General features: G+C 41.7%; 1 protein-coding gene across 1 annotated transcript; it reads left to right on the plus strand.

Annotated features, from left to right (window-relative positions):
* The first annotated feature begins 1,330 nt into the window (after positions 1–1,330).
* Positions 1,331–7,285, plus strand: LOC143921322 (uncharacterized). Its single transcript, XM_077444570.1, has 5 exons — positions 1,331–1,788; positions 1,927–2,112; positions 2,171–2,237; positions 4,765–4,806; positions 5,375–7,285. Exons 1-5 carry the CDS (start codon positions 1,331–1,333, stop codon positions 6,143–6,145), a joined length of 1,524 nt encoding a protein of 507 aa, XP_077300696.1. The 3' UTR covers positions 6,146–7,285.
* Positions 7,286–16,535: the final 9,250 nt, after the last annotated feature.

A 16,535-nucleotide genomic window follows, 5' to 3' on the forward strand; every position in this document is an offset into this window, starting at 1 on the left:
ACTAAATGCATTCCTGCGAGATGCGAAGAGACACCTCTGTGAGGGACAATACATATAAGTTAATTATAAAATTTTAGAGTTAAGTATAATAATTAAGATGTATTTTTAAATTAGCTTCATAGCTAAAATATATATAAATAAATAAATAAAATAAATGAATTGGTAACTTCTAGTAACCTACACCTCAAACTTAAAAGAATATACTTACTTAATATACATAATATAAACTCTAAATAATATACATACTTGATGATTTCAAAAAAATTATTGGTCTTTTGTAAGTTCTTCTTTTTCGGTTTATTCATATTATTAAGTACGCCGCGGATTGAGCGAATTGCCCTTAGACCAACGGATATCTGTTATCGAGTTAACTAAGTGCATGCACTTACTTCCAAGGATTATATCTGGACTCTAAGTGCATTTAGGCTAAACAATGACCGTTAAATACATATCCGAATACGTGACTATACAACAGGTAAACAGATTAGACGTCCTGAGAGATCGACCCTTTATAAGGCGGTACGTAGGCGATATCATGTCATTCTGGACTGAGCACTGCTAGTGCGTGTATCTCCTTAACCTTTCCTTACCGGTGATAGAAACATAGTCGACATTTACTCTAATTGTATGAATATCTCTTTAAATATACTAAATACAGAGTTCATATTTTGGGTATTCCTCAGCAATACATTAATGTATTAGATAGAATTATTATAATATACACGTATTTATCTGACGCAACAGAAAAAAATATTTTATCGAAGAATCGGGCATAATGCGCAAATGCAGTGTGTGTTATTACGTTTTTTCCTTCAGTCGTGTCCCGTTCTCGGTGCGCGCGTGTTGTTTTTTTCGTTTCGGAGCTTTTTTGTACCGTGTGGACCAGCACTTTATTTGTGTTTCTTGATTATTATATTGTAAATACGGTAATAATTATTTAATGTTATTTTTTTTTTAATTTGCTATGCTACATTGTATATTATATTTATATTTTCAAAGACAATTTTAATTTTTGAAAAAAATGGCTGAAAGAAATTTGATGAATGAAGAGGAATATGATAGCGATCTCGATTTTGAAATAAATGATAATTTTACTGATACGGAAGATTTTATTGAAGATATGGAAGATACAGATTCGGAATTAGAGGCCAGTGAAAATGAAGACGAAGAAGTGTATACATCGAATCATGGATTTCAATGGAATTCATTACCACCATCATCCTCAAGACGTAGAGAGTGCAATATTGTTACCGAAAATTCAGGACTTATAAATGGTAGCACTACTGTAAATACTATTAGAGAAATGTTCTCTTTGTTTATAAATTCAAATATGGTGAGAGAAATATGTGAACAAACGAATCGTCAGTTACATCGTACATCCACGAAAATTATCGAGCCGATATTGGCAGAAGAATTGCTTGCATTCATTGGAATAATGCTTGCGTCTGGCAGAAATAGGACCCGAAAATTAAGCTTAAATGAATTGTGGACTAATGACAGCGCTTTTTGCCAACCATTTTTTACGGCATCTATGTCTCGGGATAGGTTCATCACAATATTCAGTCAAATTCGTTTTGACGACAAAGAAACCAGACAAGAAAGAATACACGTGTCGTCTGATAAATTAGAACCTATCAGGACAATTTTTAATAAATTTGTAGAAGAATGTAAACGTAATAATTCTCCAAGTTGCAACATTACTGTGGATGAACGTTTGGCTACCTATAGAGGCAATTGCCCATTCCGCGTGTATATGAAGTCGAAACCCGGTAGATATGGAATAAAAATGTGGGTATCGGCTGACTCTTCAACAGCATATATATTAAATATACAGGTTTATACAGGTATGGTTAATAATTGCCGAGAGATAAATCAAGGGAATCGTGTAGTGATGGATTAAGTTCAACCGCAATATGGCACCAATAGAGGTGTAACAACGGACAACTTTTTTACTTCGGTGGCATTAGCTGATAACCTTTTAGATAAAGGGCTAACTCTAACTGGTACCCTACGTAAAAATAAACGGGAAATTCCTAAAGAATTTTTACCATCGAAACATAGACTTTTACACAGTAGCTTGTTTGGTTTTACATCAACCAAGACATTAGTTTCGTATGTGCCAAAAAAAAAATAAAGCAGTTTTGCTATTGTCTACTCAATTTCATGACAGTGAAGTGAGTAGTCATGAAGAAAAGAAGCCGGAAATAATAATGTTTTATAATAAAACAAAAGGTGCAGTAGATACCGGCGATAAAATGTTTTTATGGAGATGCTGGATATAGCTGCGCTAAATGCATATTTGCTATGGGCGCAGAAATATCCAGAATGGAAGGCGAATAACAGAAGTCGACGAAAATTATTTATTAGAGAACTTAGTTTGGAATTAGCTATGCCCAATATTGTATTTTTTTTATTTACGTTTACTTCTCATTTTTTTTTATCAATTTATGTATTTGTGTATTAAAATTATTATTGTGAAAATAAATACATGAAAAGTACATATAAACATATTTTATTTTATTTGATGAAAAAATTGAATATATTTTTACGCATAGGTTTTGAATCATCGCGTAATTCTGGCGGATGTGATGGCTGATGGCAGATGGCTGATAAATATTCATATTTATCAGACTTTAAAATCACGAATTTCTAGAACGACTGAGTCGACATCACCGCTGCACGCGTAATTTTTTAGCACCGTAAGGGAAAGGTTAATCAGCAATAAATGCTGTGAAACGACTGTTGGCCTTTTACTTGGATCCTCCACCCACCCCTACGCAACAATATTATATTATTTTTATGTCCTATAGTTTTTGTTTTTATCTACGATAAAAATATCTAGAATTATTCGTTAGACACCTTTGCATCATTAGTGTGGATAATTGGTATTATACTCTAGTACAGCGGTTTCCAAACTTTATGCTACTACGCCACTCTTAAAAAAAATTTTTTTTCCGCGTCTCCCTACCTTTTATTTTTTAATAAATATTATAATATAGACACGTTTTGAATAACAAACCTTTATTTTAAAAAAAAATACTGAACACTACAATAGACAGAATAATAAAAATGACCACTAACACGAAAACCATGTGAAATACAAAGGAGGTATGTAAAAAGGTTTTGCTATAACATAATCTTATACGAACACGTATATTTATTTTTATATTAAATTACTAATTAAACTACAACTAACACATCAAAATTTAATGCGAAAGATGTTGTAGGAATCTCGTCGTCGTCATCGTCATCGAAACCTTCGAGAATATTCCGCAACAACAAACTACATTCCCGAAACCCAGACGACATGCACCTGCAGTCATTATATTAAACTCAGGCGGAACGCCCCTACCAGTCGAGTGGAACCAAAACGGTCGAAACACGCCGCCACCATTAAAATACATCGAGCGGAAAGGCGCCAAGCATTCCAGAAAATTCGACGCCTCGACGAAAGCAAATTCCCCTCGTACGCGTCAATAACCACTTCCATCAAGCATTCCAGAAAATTCTACGCCTCGACAACAGTGCATTCCTTTCTTACGCATCAACAAACCACCACCATCGGTCAGGCGATTCCAGAAACACTATAAAAGGAGGTACAACCCAAACAACGCCAGTCGACCCACAGCAGCAAGCGTCGACACACAGCAGCAGACCAGTCAACATACAGCTCCTGACCAGCCACCACTACACTACGCGGACTTGGAAGATCAACCAGCCGGACGAGCCAGCAACACACTGCCGTATCCAGAGACCTTCCGTACATAGCTGAATGCTGAGCCAGCGACACTCTACCATATCCAGAGACCGCTGAACGACATACTTTTGCCCACAAATACCATACCTTTGTACAACCATAGGCAAACAATAAAACTTTATAAAACTAGCACAACAGTGTTTCGTTAGGCCGGGATACGGTCAACACACATGTAACCCGCCTACATTGGTACTACTCCGACGTGATCTACGCAACCTTCTGATCATCCAACAGCGCTGTCAACACATCGCTACCCCGCCTACATTGGTGACCCCATCTTTGAACCACACAACAGTGTTTCGTTAGGCCGGGATACGGTCAACACATCGTACCCCGCCTACAATGTTGTTATTTATTGACACAAAGTTTGAGGCGTGAGGAATACAGGGGACGTTGTGCTGGAACTCAGGGGAGGGAGTGATGCTACACTCGACCTCACAGCGGTTCTTCAGCACTGATGGTGGATCTCTGGGCCCCGTCTCCCCCTGGAGACGTGCACAGGAGAGATCTTTCTTCGACGGTCGATGACGGGTGAGAGAGTCGCTCTACATGCGCGCGTGCCTATAAGGCTTTTTCCTGTGTGGCCACTCGAAATACAGGGCGAGTGTTGCCCTACGGGACGATGGGGAGAACGTCGCGTTACAACTTATTATTATTATTATTAGTAATATTTATATATTTATTTTTTGTTAACTATTCATCAATACTCTTTTTATTATCTATATATATATATATATATATATATATATATATATATATATATATATATATATATATATATATATATATTATTAATATGGGCGTTGGGGAGATTGCACTATTCTCCCCATCGTCTGGAATAAAAGCTATTATTATTATTGTTCTATGCATTCTATTTCTATGCTGAAAGCCCTACCCATGAGACTTTTCTGCGAATCGAGTTACTGCAAACGTCGACACAGCGAAATTACTTTTCTGCTATTATTTTTTATTTATTTTATTCTAAACAGACCATTGTGGCATAACAGGAATTCCTAAAGCGCCACAATGGTCAAAAATATAACACAAAAAAAAACAAAATAACAATTAAACACAAATCAATACACAACGAAAATAATACACCCATCAATTATACATAAAAAAATACATTTGAACATAAACATAAAAAACAGCATTTAATAATAACAGATAAAGTAAAAATATCAAATAAAAAAATATATAGCATAAGGAATGCCTTGCACCTACAGGCAGTTTCAATAAATATGTAAAAAAACAACTACAAATACAAAACATCCCTGTATTTAAATTAGAAGCCGGGGGTAAAACCTGTATTTAAATTATCCCAAATTAGAAACCGAGGGTAAAACGATACTCGCCGGATTTCCAAAGGCGCGCTCTGTCTCGGTATTCGATCGTGGAGCGCAAAAGAAGCAAACGCGCAACAGCGGCGAGCCATGGTCGGTGTACGCGGTGTTGGGAGTGCGCGGTGGGGTTGGAGGTCTGGTGTGTGTGTGTGTGTGTGTGCGAGCGGAGCGGTGACAGATGCGTGTTGTCGCCTGATGGTGTGGGGCGATGTCGGGGGAGGAGGGGGCGGCTGGGGGCGACGGGGGCGCAGGCCTCGGTGGGGGCTCCGCGCGCTGCCCCGCCGTCAAGCGACTGTTGCGCGAGGCGGCCGAGCTGGGGGCAGGGGCGGAGGCGGCGGGGTCGGGGGGCGCGGTGGGGGCGCAGCCTCTGGCCGACAATTTGTTCGAGTGGCACTTCACGGTGCGCGGGCCGGCCGACACGGAGTTCGCGGGCGGCCTCTACCACGGCCGTATTCTTCTGCCGTCGCAGTACCCCATGCGGCCGCCGCACATCATCCTGCTGACGCCCAACGGCCGCTTCGAGGTGAACCGCAAGATCTGCCTGTCGATCTCCGGCCACCACCCCGAGACGTGGCAGCCCTCCTGGTCCATCCGCACGGCGCTGCTCGCGCTGCAGGCCTTCCTGCCCACCCCCGCCGAGGGCACCATCGGCTCGCTCGACTACTCGCCCGCCGAGAGGCGCTCCCTGGCCCGCCGCTCGCGACTCTGGCGCTGCGACGCCTGCGGACCCCCCGACTCTCTCCTGCTACCCCCCACACCCACCCCACCCACTCCCACCCCCGGCACCTCGCCCTCCCCCTGCTGCTCGTCCGCGCGCCCCTCCGCCAGCGGCGCCCCCTCGGTGGCGGCAGCGTCGTCGGCGGTCGCGTGTCCCGAGCGCCTCCCGCGCCCGCCCTCTCCGTCTCGGCTCGCTGCCTCTCCGCCCAGAGATTCATTAGACAGCTTCAGAGACTGTGTCGTCGTGTGTCTCATTATCTCCATAGCCATATTCGTGTATAGACGGTTCAATCTGTTCTCGTACTTGGACTTGCTCCACGACTACTAACACACACCACACACCCCTCGGACTAATCTGCGGGTGACTTTTTAACTTTGCGCCGACCCAACGGACCCAACGAGTCTAAACGGCTAAAAAGTTTAAACATCCGATGGCGTGATGATTTTCCAATTTTTTATTTTTTATTTTATCACATATGTGTATGAAAATATTTCAATGTATAAAATGTATGTTTCCATTTATGTACCACTTTTCTGTTAAATTATGTATGTATATATAATTCTTTTAAAATTCTGTACTCGTAGAACACGACGAGTCCTCTACTTGTGATCAGACAAGCTTCTTTTGCCTACGAAAATCGTTCACTGTTTTAAACTAATGTTGCACCCTTTGATTTCAACAGGTAGTTCCGGAAAGGAATTGATACACATATTAAAAGGGCTGTATACCCGAAACTTAAATTTTGTTACCGTTCCTTTCTTCGATATATATATATATTGAGTGTATGTATATATTGAGTGAATGCGACAATATATATCAATATATATATATTGAGTGAATGCGACAGTTGCGCTTCGACCAGATAAAACGTATTTTAAATTGACATAATCGAGGTTTCGTATTCTACTATTTTCACCTCCAAAACTGGACAAATTAAAAAAAAAATCATCATCAGTATGAGAAAGATACTTTCTGTGCATCTATCGGCGTATTTTTTTTTTTTTAAATCGACCGTTAAATAAGCACGCTTGACTCGTTTCGTGGGTGTAAAAAAGAGGCGATTTTATAGATGTTTGGCGGCTCCTAGCCCCTATAAAAAATAATTAATCAAAAAAATAAAACGATAGATGCACCCCAATGGTGGATATCCATAGCATATTAAAAAATAATTTCTCTAGTGCCATAATTGAGGAAGGGAGAAGTATAGTACGTTTGTATGGACAAGGCGCTGCTGTCCAGCCCTCTTAAAGTTGTAAGTTACTAGTGGTTTTATTCGGCCTGCTTCGGATAAACGTGGCTTATTTAATAGTAAACATTTCACCTACCTACATATAAACAGTGTAAAACAGCACTAGAAAAATGCATTTATTTAACCACTTCATCACCACAAGACATTAATTCTACATACTTGTCGATGCACTGCACATCCACTTAAACATACATTTTTATATATATCCGTTTTTATAAAGAGAGAAAAAGAAAAAGCTCGACTAGTGTACCATTTTTTGAAGGCAAAAGACACTTGTCCGTCGATTTCTTCTTATGACATACGTACGACGGATTCCCAGCTGAATGAAGTAATTCTCCGGCTTCGGTCGTCGAAACCGCTCAGCTCGATGTTTCCCGATTGAACGGAATCCCCGATATAAATGAATAATGTCTGAAAAAACTCTTCATCGTAATTGACTCTTTGTAAACATGGTGGCAATAAAATGTTTATAATGTAAAATTTTATTTAACGTCGAGTACAGAATTACAGTGGAACTTCGATTTCGTTCTGGAACTGTGCTCATAATTCAAAACATTCACATATCAAATTGTCAACATTGGCCACTCATTAATGCTCCTTAGCTTCTATCGTGATTGTCGTAGTAATACTTATCATCGAGTCACTCTCAATTCAAGGTTCCACTGTATATATATAAATCAATAAGTCAACATTGACGGTATATTATTCCAATTATTCATATATATATATATATATAAATTATATAAAAATCCATTTTGTTTTAAGACGTGTGATAAAGTAACTTACCTGTAATACTTAGTTTAATTTTGACTAAAATGAGGATTGATTGTATCTTGCCCTGAATTACGGCACGAGTGTACTAAGCGAGGCCGTTCAAATTAATATTTAAACATGGTTCATACGAAGGTTGTGCAACTTTATACGTAAATTTCCATCGAAGAAACATGTTCATCGCGATTCTAGAATGTTCCAGTTTGAAGCATATTAAATCGATGAATACACACATGTTTCCTTATGTTTGTTTCTTAAGGAAATATGAAATATCTCGTCGGTGGCTAGATTAGATGTTTATACGATGACGTGTTCCGATCGGCGAACGTCTCGTTGACACATTCTAGTGTCGTGTATTGTTTTTGCTGATAACGTAATGTGATCTATGTAATCTTTTGTTGTGCTATTTATACGCATACACATCGACGAAACTGTACAGAGTATAAAATTATGCTTAAGAGTGTGTATAAAAAACCGGATAAATCCATCGAGAGTAGTATTTGTGTGCGGATGAGGACTTTATAGTAAATTATAATAATATAGTACGTGTAAAATAAAAAGAATTATATATATTATTAAAAAAAATATTGTCTTGTAAATATTTCCGTGTGATACTTGTATATAGAACTATGTATGTATGTATGTATATATATATATATATATATATATATATATATATATATATATATATATATATATATATATATATATATCCAAGAATCACGATTCACATTGTTCAATTTTCGAAATGCAAATTCTGAATATGATGATAATTATACCAAAGCGACTATTTTATAGTTAAATTACTAACGTGTGTATCTTTTTTTCCGTTTTGCATTATCAATGTGTTCTTTGCTACGTACATACGTATGTGTTAGAATTGCACAAGTATTTTCCATGCTTGTAATGTTTTATGTCAATTTAGATTGATGTCGTTTTGAGTCATTGTGTAATGATCACACAATAAATGCATATCAAATCACGACTATTATTTGTTTGCCAGTTACAGTGATGTGTTCTATCAAAGAGGATTTTTTTTAGTATTGATTTTCAAATTTTTATATGTATGTATTATCATGTTTTAAAAATGTTTCAACAAGGAAAAAGTATGATTTTTCTATTATTTATCTTTTTTTTTTTGTTAAGGTTTGAACCTTTACTATATTATATTTAATTGTTTGTTTCTGTAATTGTCTCAAAATGTGTTACTAGATGTAATAAATGATCATGCAATAATTAAACATTCCTCTTTTAGCGTACTGTGTGATTGCTTGGCCGTTTGTTTTTTCGTTTATTGTTTAAACGAGAATTGCATTATTAAAAGTAACAACGCCTTGCATTTTTGTATTTTCATAGTTGTGACCATTAGCTTACGTTTGGTCAGTATAAAGTACTAAAATTATCGTTAATTACTATTGTAGTTTTATGCATCTAGTCTACGGATAATTTTTTAGGTTAACTATCATTGTTAATACAGTGTGAAATACTCTATTTTCCATTTAGATACTTTATCTACAATTATCAAAAAAGTACATATACATTTGTTTTTCTGAGCTGCATTATCTGTTTAATTTTACTTTTTAGTTTATCATTATTGATAAGAAATACACATGTATATTTTGTTCTATTGATATCCTTTAAGTATAATAAATATTATTTCATTCATTATATTACTTGTTTTTATTGTCTTAAACCCATGTTATGTGATAAGACTCGATACAACTTTTAATTACATATATGCTGACTCAAAGTATGCATTGTTTTCATTGATATTGTAACGTATGCCTAAAAGGAGCCGTCGGTTAAGTGCAATCGGATTAGGCCGAGTGGCATCCCCAATATTTCCCAGAATCCAGACGAGCGTGAGACCGTTATAATTTGTTTCGAGGATTATCTCCAGACTAAGTGCGAGTCGGCTAAACAATGGACGGACTTAGCGGTCGGTACCGGCACCCAGCCACTTCCCGCTAGAATTCTCAGAACTGACTGCGCGAGACCACATATCTGGTACGTGACTATAACAATAGGTAAACAAACGTGTCGAGGAAGATGCCCTGAGCGACCTGTCCTTTATAAGGAGAGACCATATCAAGACATTCTGGATGGCAGTGCGTGGGTCTCCTTAATCACCAATAAATGCTGTGACACGACTATGGCCTTTTACTTGGATCCTTCACCCACCCCTACGCAACAATATGTAAGAAAAATTGAAAACGGTTTTTCGAATGATTTAGTTATAGGCCAGGTATGTATTTTCAAGTAAATAAATAAAGGCTTTTAAAGAATAAGAACCCTATGACATTAACTCTTGTGGTTTCATCGATGCTCCTGAAAATTACATATTAATATTGGGCCTCCTCCGCATTTCCCCTATTCAATTGTCCAGGGGGGGGGGCAATTCTAATCAGTTCAAAGACGCCAGGCTAAATAAAATTCTTTAGTAACGTTGGGTTGATTCTGTGACAAGAAATACCAGGTGGGAGCAGGATTTACACCGAATACAGGTCTATAATGACAGCTTTTGTCGCAACTCGGCTTACGTCTAGAATAATTAGTACAAGGCAGCCTGAAAAAATTATCACTTGGATTTAAAGTCAAGGGTAGAAATTCTCTAGACACGGATGTTATTAAAAACACTTTCAAAGTAGGATATATTTGAAAAAGCTCCTCCTTCCTAATAGTAGAAACGGTTCGGTGATTACTGGTCACAAAGTCACTAAAATCTCTATAACGGAACATCTGGCAGCCGAAAAGTCCATCACACTTGTACAGACTCCAGGGATGTTCAACTCGAGAGCACCCCGGAAGTCGGTTTCTTGAGATAGCTAGTGGTAAGCTTGGGCGGGACTGGTTTCCTCACGGTGCCTTCCTTCGTCGTCGATGGTCTGGTCTCTGCTGATGTCTATCTCTCTCTCTCTCTCTCGTACAGTGTGCGTAAGGGAGTGTGATACAGGACAAAGGCGGGAAATTATATAATAATGATAACAGGTTGTAATTCTGTTTGTATGGTGACTGTATTTTATATATATATATAAATACAGAGAATAAGCAGGGGGGGGGGGGGGAATAACAAAGTAACCACGCGTGCCCTTTGAGGTTAGCCACGCGTAGATCAGTTGTCTGCCTTCTGGACGAAGACAGACCAAGCTTCCTCTGGTGCACACCGGACGGATACTGGAGCTGGTCTCCAAGTATCGTCACAACCCTCACCAGCCTCTAGCTGGTGATTTCGGTGGCGAGGTGGGCCCCGTAAACACCGGGGTGTTAACGCGCCAAACCGCTATCGACAACTGTCAGTTTGTGTGCCAACCGCTGACTCAGGGTGGCCAGCACAAAAATATATCGGCCAAATCGTGGGTCGTAAAGCCACGAAAGCCGATCATCAGACATAGTCTGAACATACTCCCCCCGTTGGAATCCAGAGGATCGGATTCCAAAACAAATGAATTAATCAAGAGACTAATGAAGCATGACAAATGAGATAACAAAAGAACACAACAAAAAAGACATAAACAATACACAATCAGTAATCAAAACAAAGGTTCGTCCACCGTCAATCGTCCGGCTGTACATTAACAGCTGACTAAGCCCGCAAGAAACAACCAACAAGGTAAACAAACAAACAAACAAACAACCAACACCAGTGCTAGGTAACAATATTGTTAAGCCGTTACATGTCCCATATGCATTGATAGCTCCATTACCAACACCAATCAACAAACAAGAGACAAAAAAAACTAACTGGAAACACATTTAACTAAATCACAACACAAATTAAAGACGCCAACTTTAATGTGGGACGTTTTGAACGTTCGCCACACCGTTGCACAAATTCACTGAGTGCTGCTCGACTGGCAATCGAGCTACTCGCCGGACTGCTCGCTTGGTGTTGCTGATGGAGGAGTAGTAGGACCTACTCCTGTGCCCCTGTCTGCCAGGGGCCGCTGCTGCATGTGCTGGTGTGGTAGCACCCTCGCTCCGGGTTGATCGACCAGATCCTCCTGCTGTTGCGCAACTAGTGGTGTGCCCACTAGGAACTGGCCAGGAGTTATGGGAGCTGGGTTGGGAAGGTCGAAAGATGTGAGGGCTAAAGGCGCGGGTACATTGCGCTTCGGCAAGCGGAATCTTCGTACCGCGGAAATACGCGATTCGTCCAGGGGACGCGTAACTGTCTTGACTGGACGTCTCGCGCCAAAACAAGATAACGGATCACGACCCGTTGTGTGATGGCAATTCCGAGAATCGCTTGAAACTGTGGGCGCTTCTAGAGAGCCGCCCAATATCCAGCCGAAAGCTGTATTCATCATCGCGATGCGTCCTCCTCTGTCACCGCGTGACTTGGAGGGAACTAAAATGGTACGTTTGCCATTGCGTAACATCGCATGATAGGCGTCGCTGCCTATCACCATATCCACTGTACCGGGAATATCGAATGACGGATCGGCAAGGGGGAGATGAAGCGGCAAATGGCTCCGAATCTCGGACACGTTGCGCGATGGAAGTTGATTCGCGATCTCGGGCATGATTGCGCAATCGAGATCAACACTGGAGCCCTGATTGGGGATGCGCGGTAGAATTCGAATTACCGCGCCACTAGTAATGGACGTCCTATTTGAACCTATTCCTACCAGGTTGACGTCCATCCTTTTCGACTTTAAGGCGAGTCGCCTTCTTAAGTCTTCAGAGATGAGGTTGAGTTCGGAGCCGTTATCTAACAATGCTCGAACCTTGTGCGAACGTCCATCTCCGCCGCGAACTTGTACTTCCACAGTGGATAACAGGACAGTTCGGGCGTGAGAAGGCGATACGCGTCTCACCGAGTGTAAAACCAACGATGATTTTACGGGTTTGGCGTTCTCTGATTTCTTGGGGCTCCGATAATGTTTGGCCTTATTTGAAGGCGAAGTTTGGTATGGAGTTGAGTCATGTAACATGGTGTGATGGGCATGACCGCATTTGAAGCATCTCTGCTTTGTTTGGCACGCGTGAACTATGTGCCCTGGCCTCAAGCAGTTGAGACATAGTCGACGTTTTATGGCGTTCGACCTACGCTCATCACCGCTCATTTGGCGGAATGATGGACAGGCTAGCAGAGAATGACTTCCGCTGCAACTGATGCAGGAGGGGCGTTCCCTCCTCACATGCAGAACTGCTGCCTTCGGATTCGTAATGGTTCTTGGTCGAGGATTCGACTCGCCTTTTAAGACGAAGTCGGCATTTTCCATCGATTGGCACTGGCACGTTAGAAAATGCATTATTTTGCTAAACGTGCAGTCTTCATACTTGGGAGTCTGAAGCTCCCATTGCTGAAGTGTACTCCGGTCGAGTTTTCTGGTGATAAACATCACCAGAATCTCGTTCCAGGTCTCGACCCGGACGCCCAAGTTAACGAGCGCACGTACATGCATGTTGGCATCATCTATGAGACGACGCAGACTGACGTGATTGTTGCTCACGACTGGCTCGGCTTCAAGCAATGCCTGAAGGTGATACTGAACAACAATTTTTTTGTTGTTATAGCGTTGATCCAAAATGGACCACGCGCTCGTAAATGAATCTGAAGCTAATTCCAAGCCGTCAACTAAACGTTGGGGCTCTCCTTTTAGGCTTCCTAGTAAGTATTGGAACCGGGCGATTTGCGAACTCTCGCCGGCCATAGCGGCCAAGAAGCGTTGTGAAAAAAGCGGCCAATTTTGGACGTTGCCTTCGAAGGTGGGCAACTCCAAACGGGGCAATTTTATTGCCGAATTTGATTGCGGTACAGGTGAAATTGTGAGGTTAGCGCCATCTAACGGTGAAGCGCTCAATTGCGGCTCACGCAAATTGATTGCTTCGGTGCATCGCACGAAGGCGGCCATATGCTCCCTATCAAATAGGTCCACGACGGATTCGGAGGCCTGCGCCTCTTCTTGGTCCAGCTCGTTTATCTGAGCTTGGATCGCTTCGAATTCAGACAGTAATGGTCTGATTGTTTCGAGCCTGATTCTGAGCTCGAAGATGCTCAGATCGTCCCCCAATTGATTCGCGTTTCTCGTTAACCGAGCGCGAATTCTTTTCCGCGTATTTTTAAGCGTACTCAAAGACGCCATTATTGAAATGCGACGAAATCAAACAAAGGAAAAAATGGACGCGGGAAAAAACAAAATGGACGTTGACGACCAAAAAAATAGCAACAACAACAGAAAAATGCTAATTACGACCAACCTGGATTCGACGACGTTGGAAGACCAGCTCTGAAGACATACGGAATCGAAGGACCAAAATGTACAGACTCCAGGGATGTTCAACTCGAGAGCACCCCGGAAGTCGGTTTCTTGAGATAGCTAGTGGTAAGCTTGGGCGGGACTGGTTTCCTCACGGTGCCTTCCTTCGTCGTCGATGGTCTGGTCTCTGCTGATGTCTATCTCTCTCTCTCTCTCTCGTACAGTGTGCGTAAGGGAGTGTGATACAGGACAAAGGCGGGAAATTATATAATAATGATAACAGGTTGTAATTCTGTTTGTATGGTGACTGTATTTTATATATATATATAAATACAGAGAATAAGCAGGGGGGGGGGGGAATAACAAAGTAACCACGCGTGCCCTTTGAGGTTAGCCACGCGTAGATCAGTTGTCTGCCTTCTGGACGAAGACAGACCAAGCTTCCTCTGGTGCACACCGGACGGATACTGGAGCTGGTCTCCAAGTATCGTCACAACCCTCACCAGCCTCTAGCTGGTGATTTCGGTGGCGAGGTGGGCCCCGTAAACACCGGGGTGTTAACGCGCCAAACCGCTATCGACAACTGTCAGTTTGTGTGCCAACCGCTGACTCAGGGTGGCCAGCACAAAAATATATCGGCCAAATCGTGGGTCGTAAAGCCACGAAAGCCGATCATCAGACATAGTCTGAACAACACTAACGATAACTATCATAGTAACGAGAACTTGAGTGCCAAATATTGTGTATTCGCGATTTTCATGGCAAAAATTGTCTTTGTGACCACCCCAATGTGACGAATAGTCCAATTACCAGTAGAAACATGCCCTTAGCAGATAAGAGTTGGTATTATAATCAGAGAAATTTTATATTAATAGAAGTGGCTTTAGGCGTCATATTGTTGTGAAATTACGATTGTCCACAGACATTCCTAAATAATTTTAGTATCAGTCGTATTTGATGCTTGGTGCTTGACGTATGTCCGATAAAAATTTCTCTGTTTGTTTATATTACTCGCAAGATGGGCAAGCATCGATAAAAATTGCACAATGCATTCAAAAATATACAATAAATAACATGGAATACATTTATATAAGTAAATTGATCTGATTGTATTCCGTGCGATGTAGCGTATTTATATAGAATTATTTATTCGCAAGGGCCCTTATATTATTATTACATTTCTCTGATTATAATGTAAAATAATCGGCTGTTGATTTAAACTGCATTTTCAGATGAATTTAACGATGACAGTGTGGCGGCTCGCTTATACGACATGGTCGAGTTTGGTTGCCTTCCTGCGAGTGGGAACCAACTCGGCTGGGTTCGGAGAGCTACTACTCACTCTGTCTTCAGCTGTCATATAATAAACACGTGCATTAACATGCCAGTCGTCTCATTCGTTCATCCTCCATACTGGTGACCCCCGACATCGAGCCACGCAGCCTCGATCAATTTCAACATGCCGCTCATCCCTGCCTCGCCGAGTCAGACGGGAGAAGCTACCCGCCGCGCCCCCATCGCCATCAACAGAGCGCGTCGCGGCCCGCGGGTGACAATAAACGAGCAGACACGGCTACCTACCTACCTACCGACGTCCAGCCACAACGTCGATGACAGGTGCTTACAAAAATGGGGGAGCGAATGAGACGACGATCGTGACAGCTGGATGTGGAGTCATGCGCGATCCACTACACATAGAACGGTCATCCAGCACCACAAGATTCATCACACACCACCTCAGCACCATCATCATCATCATCATCATCAAGGCCCCGTCCGTCCCCACGAGCGTCGTCACGCCGAGACGGGCGGTAGCGCTACAACACCTCCACGAGCCACAACGACTCACAGTCCAGCTCGGAGTATCATCAACCACATCGATGCCCCTGCCGCCCCCGCCGCCCCACCAACCGACATCAGCCTCGGAAGAGCGGCGCCGCCGCAGCATCGCATCGCATCGGCGCGACCATCGGACCAGCCACCGTCCTGCTCGCGACGTCACCGCCCTCGAATCTACCGACCATTCAGGGCGGTACACCTATGTACACAGCGGATGACCCACGTCAACAATTTTTTTTTCTCCCCACGTAATAATTTTTTCTCTTTGTGTAACAATAATTTTTTTCTTTTGTAAAATTTGTTTCTTTGTAATTTTGGTATCGCTGATGCTGGGGGGGGAGTGATGTGGCGGCTCGCTTATACGACATGGTCGAGTTTGGTTGCCTTCCTGCGAGTGGGAACCAACTCGGCTGGGTTCGGAGAGCTACGACTCACTCTGTCTTCAGCTGTCATATAATAAACACGTGCATTAACATGCCAGTCGTCTCATTCGTTCATCCTCCATAACAGCAAGCTTGTATATTGCGACAGTTATAAAATGGAGTAAATTAGAATTGGTAAACGGATTATTCCGCAAAAAGCGATCTCGCACAAGTCACTAAAATCTCGATCGTGGAACATCTAGCACTCGAGTTTTCGTTAGAACAACATTTCC

Source organism: Arctopsyche grandis, chromosome 13, assembly GCF_051622035.1.
Source record: "Arctopsyche grandis isolate Sample6627 chromosome 13, ASM5162203v2, whole genome shotgun sequence".
Taxonomy (NCBI): Eukaryota; Metazoa; Arthropoda; class Insecta; order Trichoptera; family Hydropsychidae; genus Arctopsyche; species Arctopsyche grandis.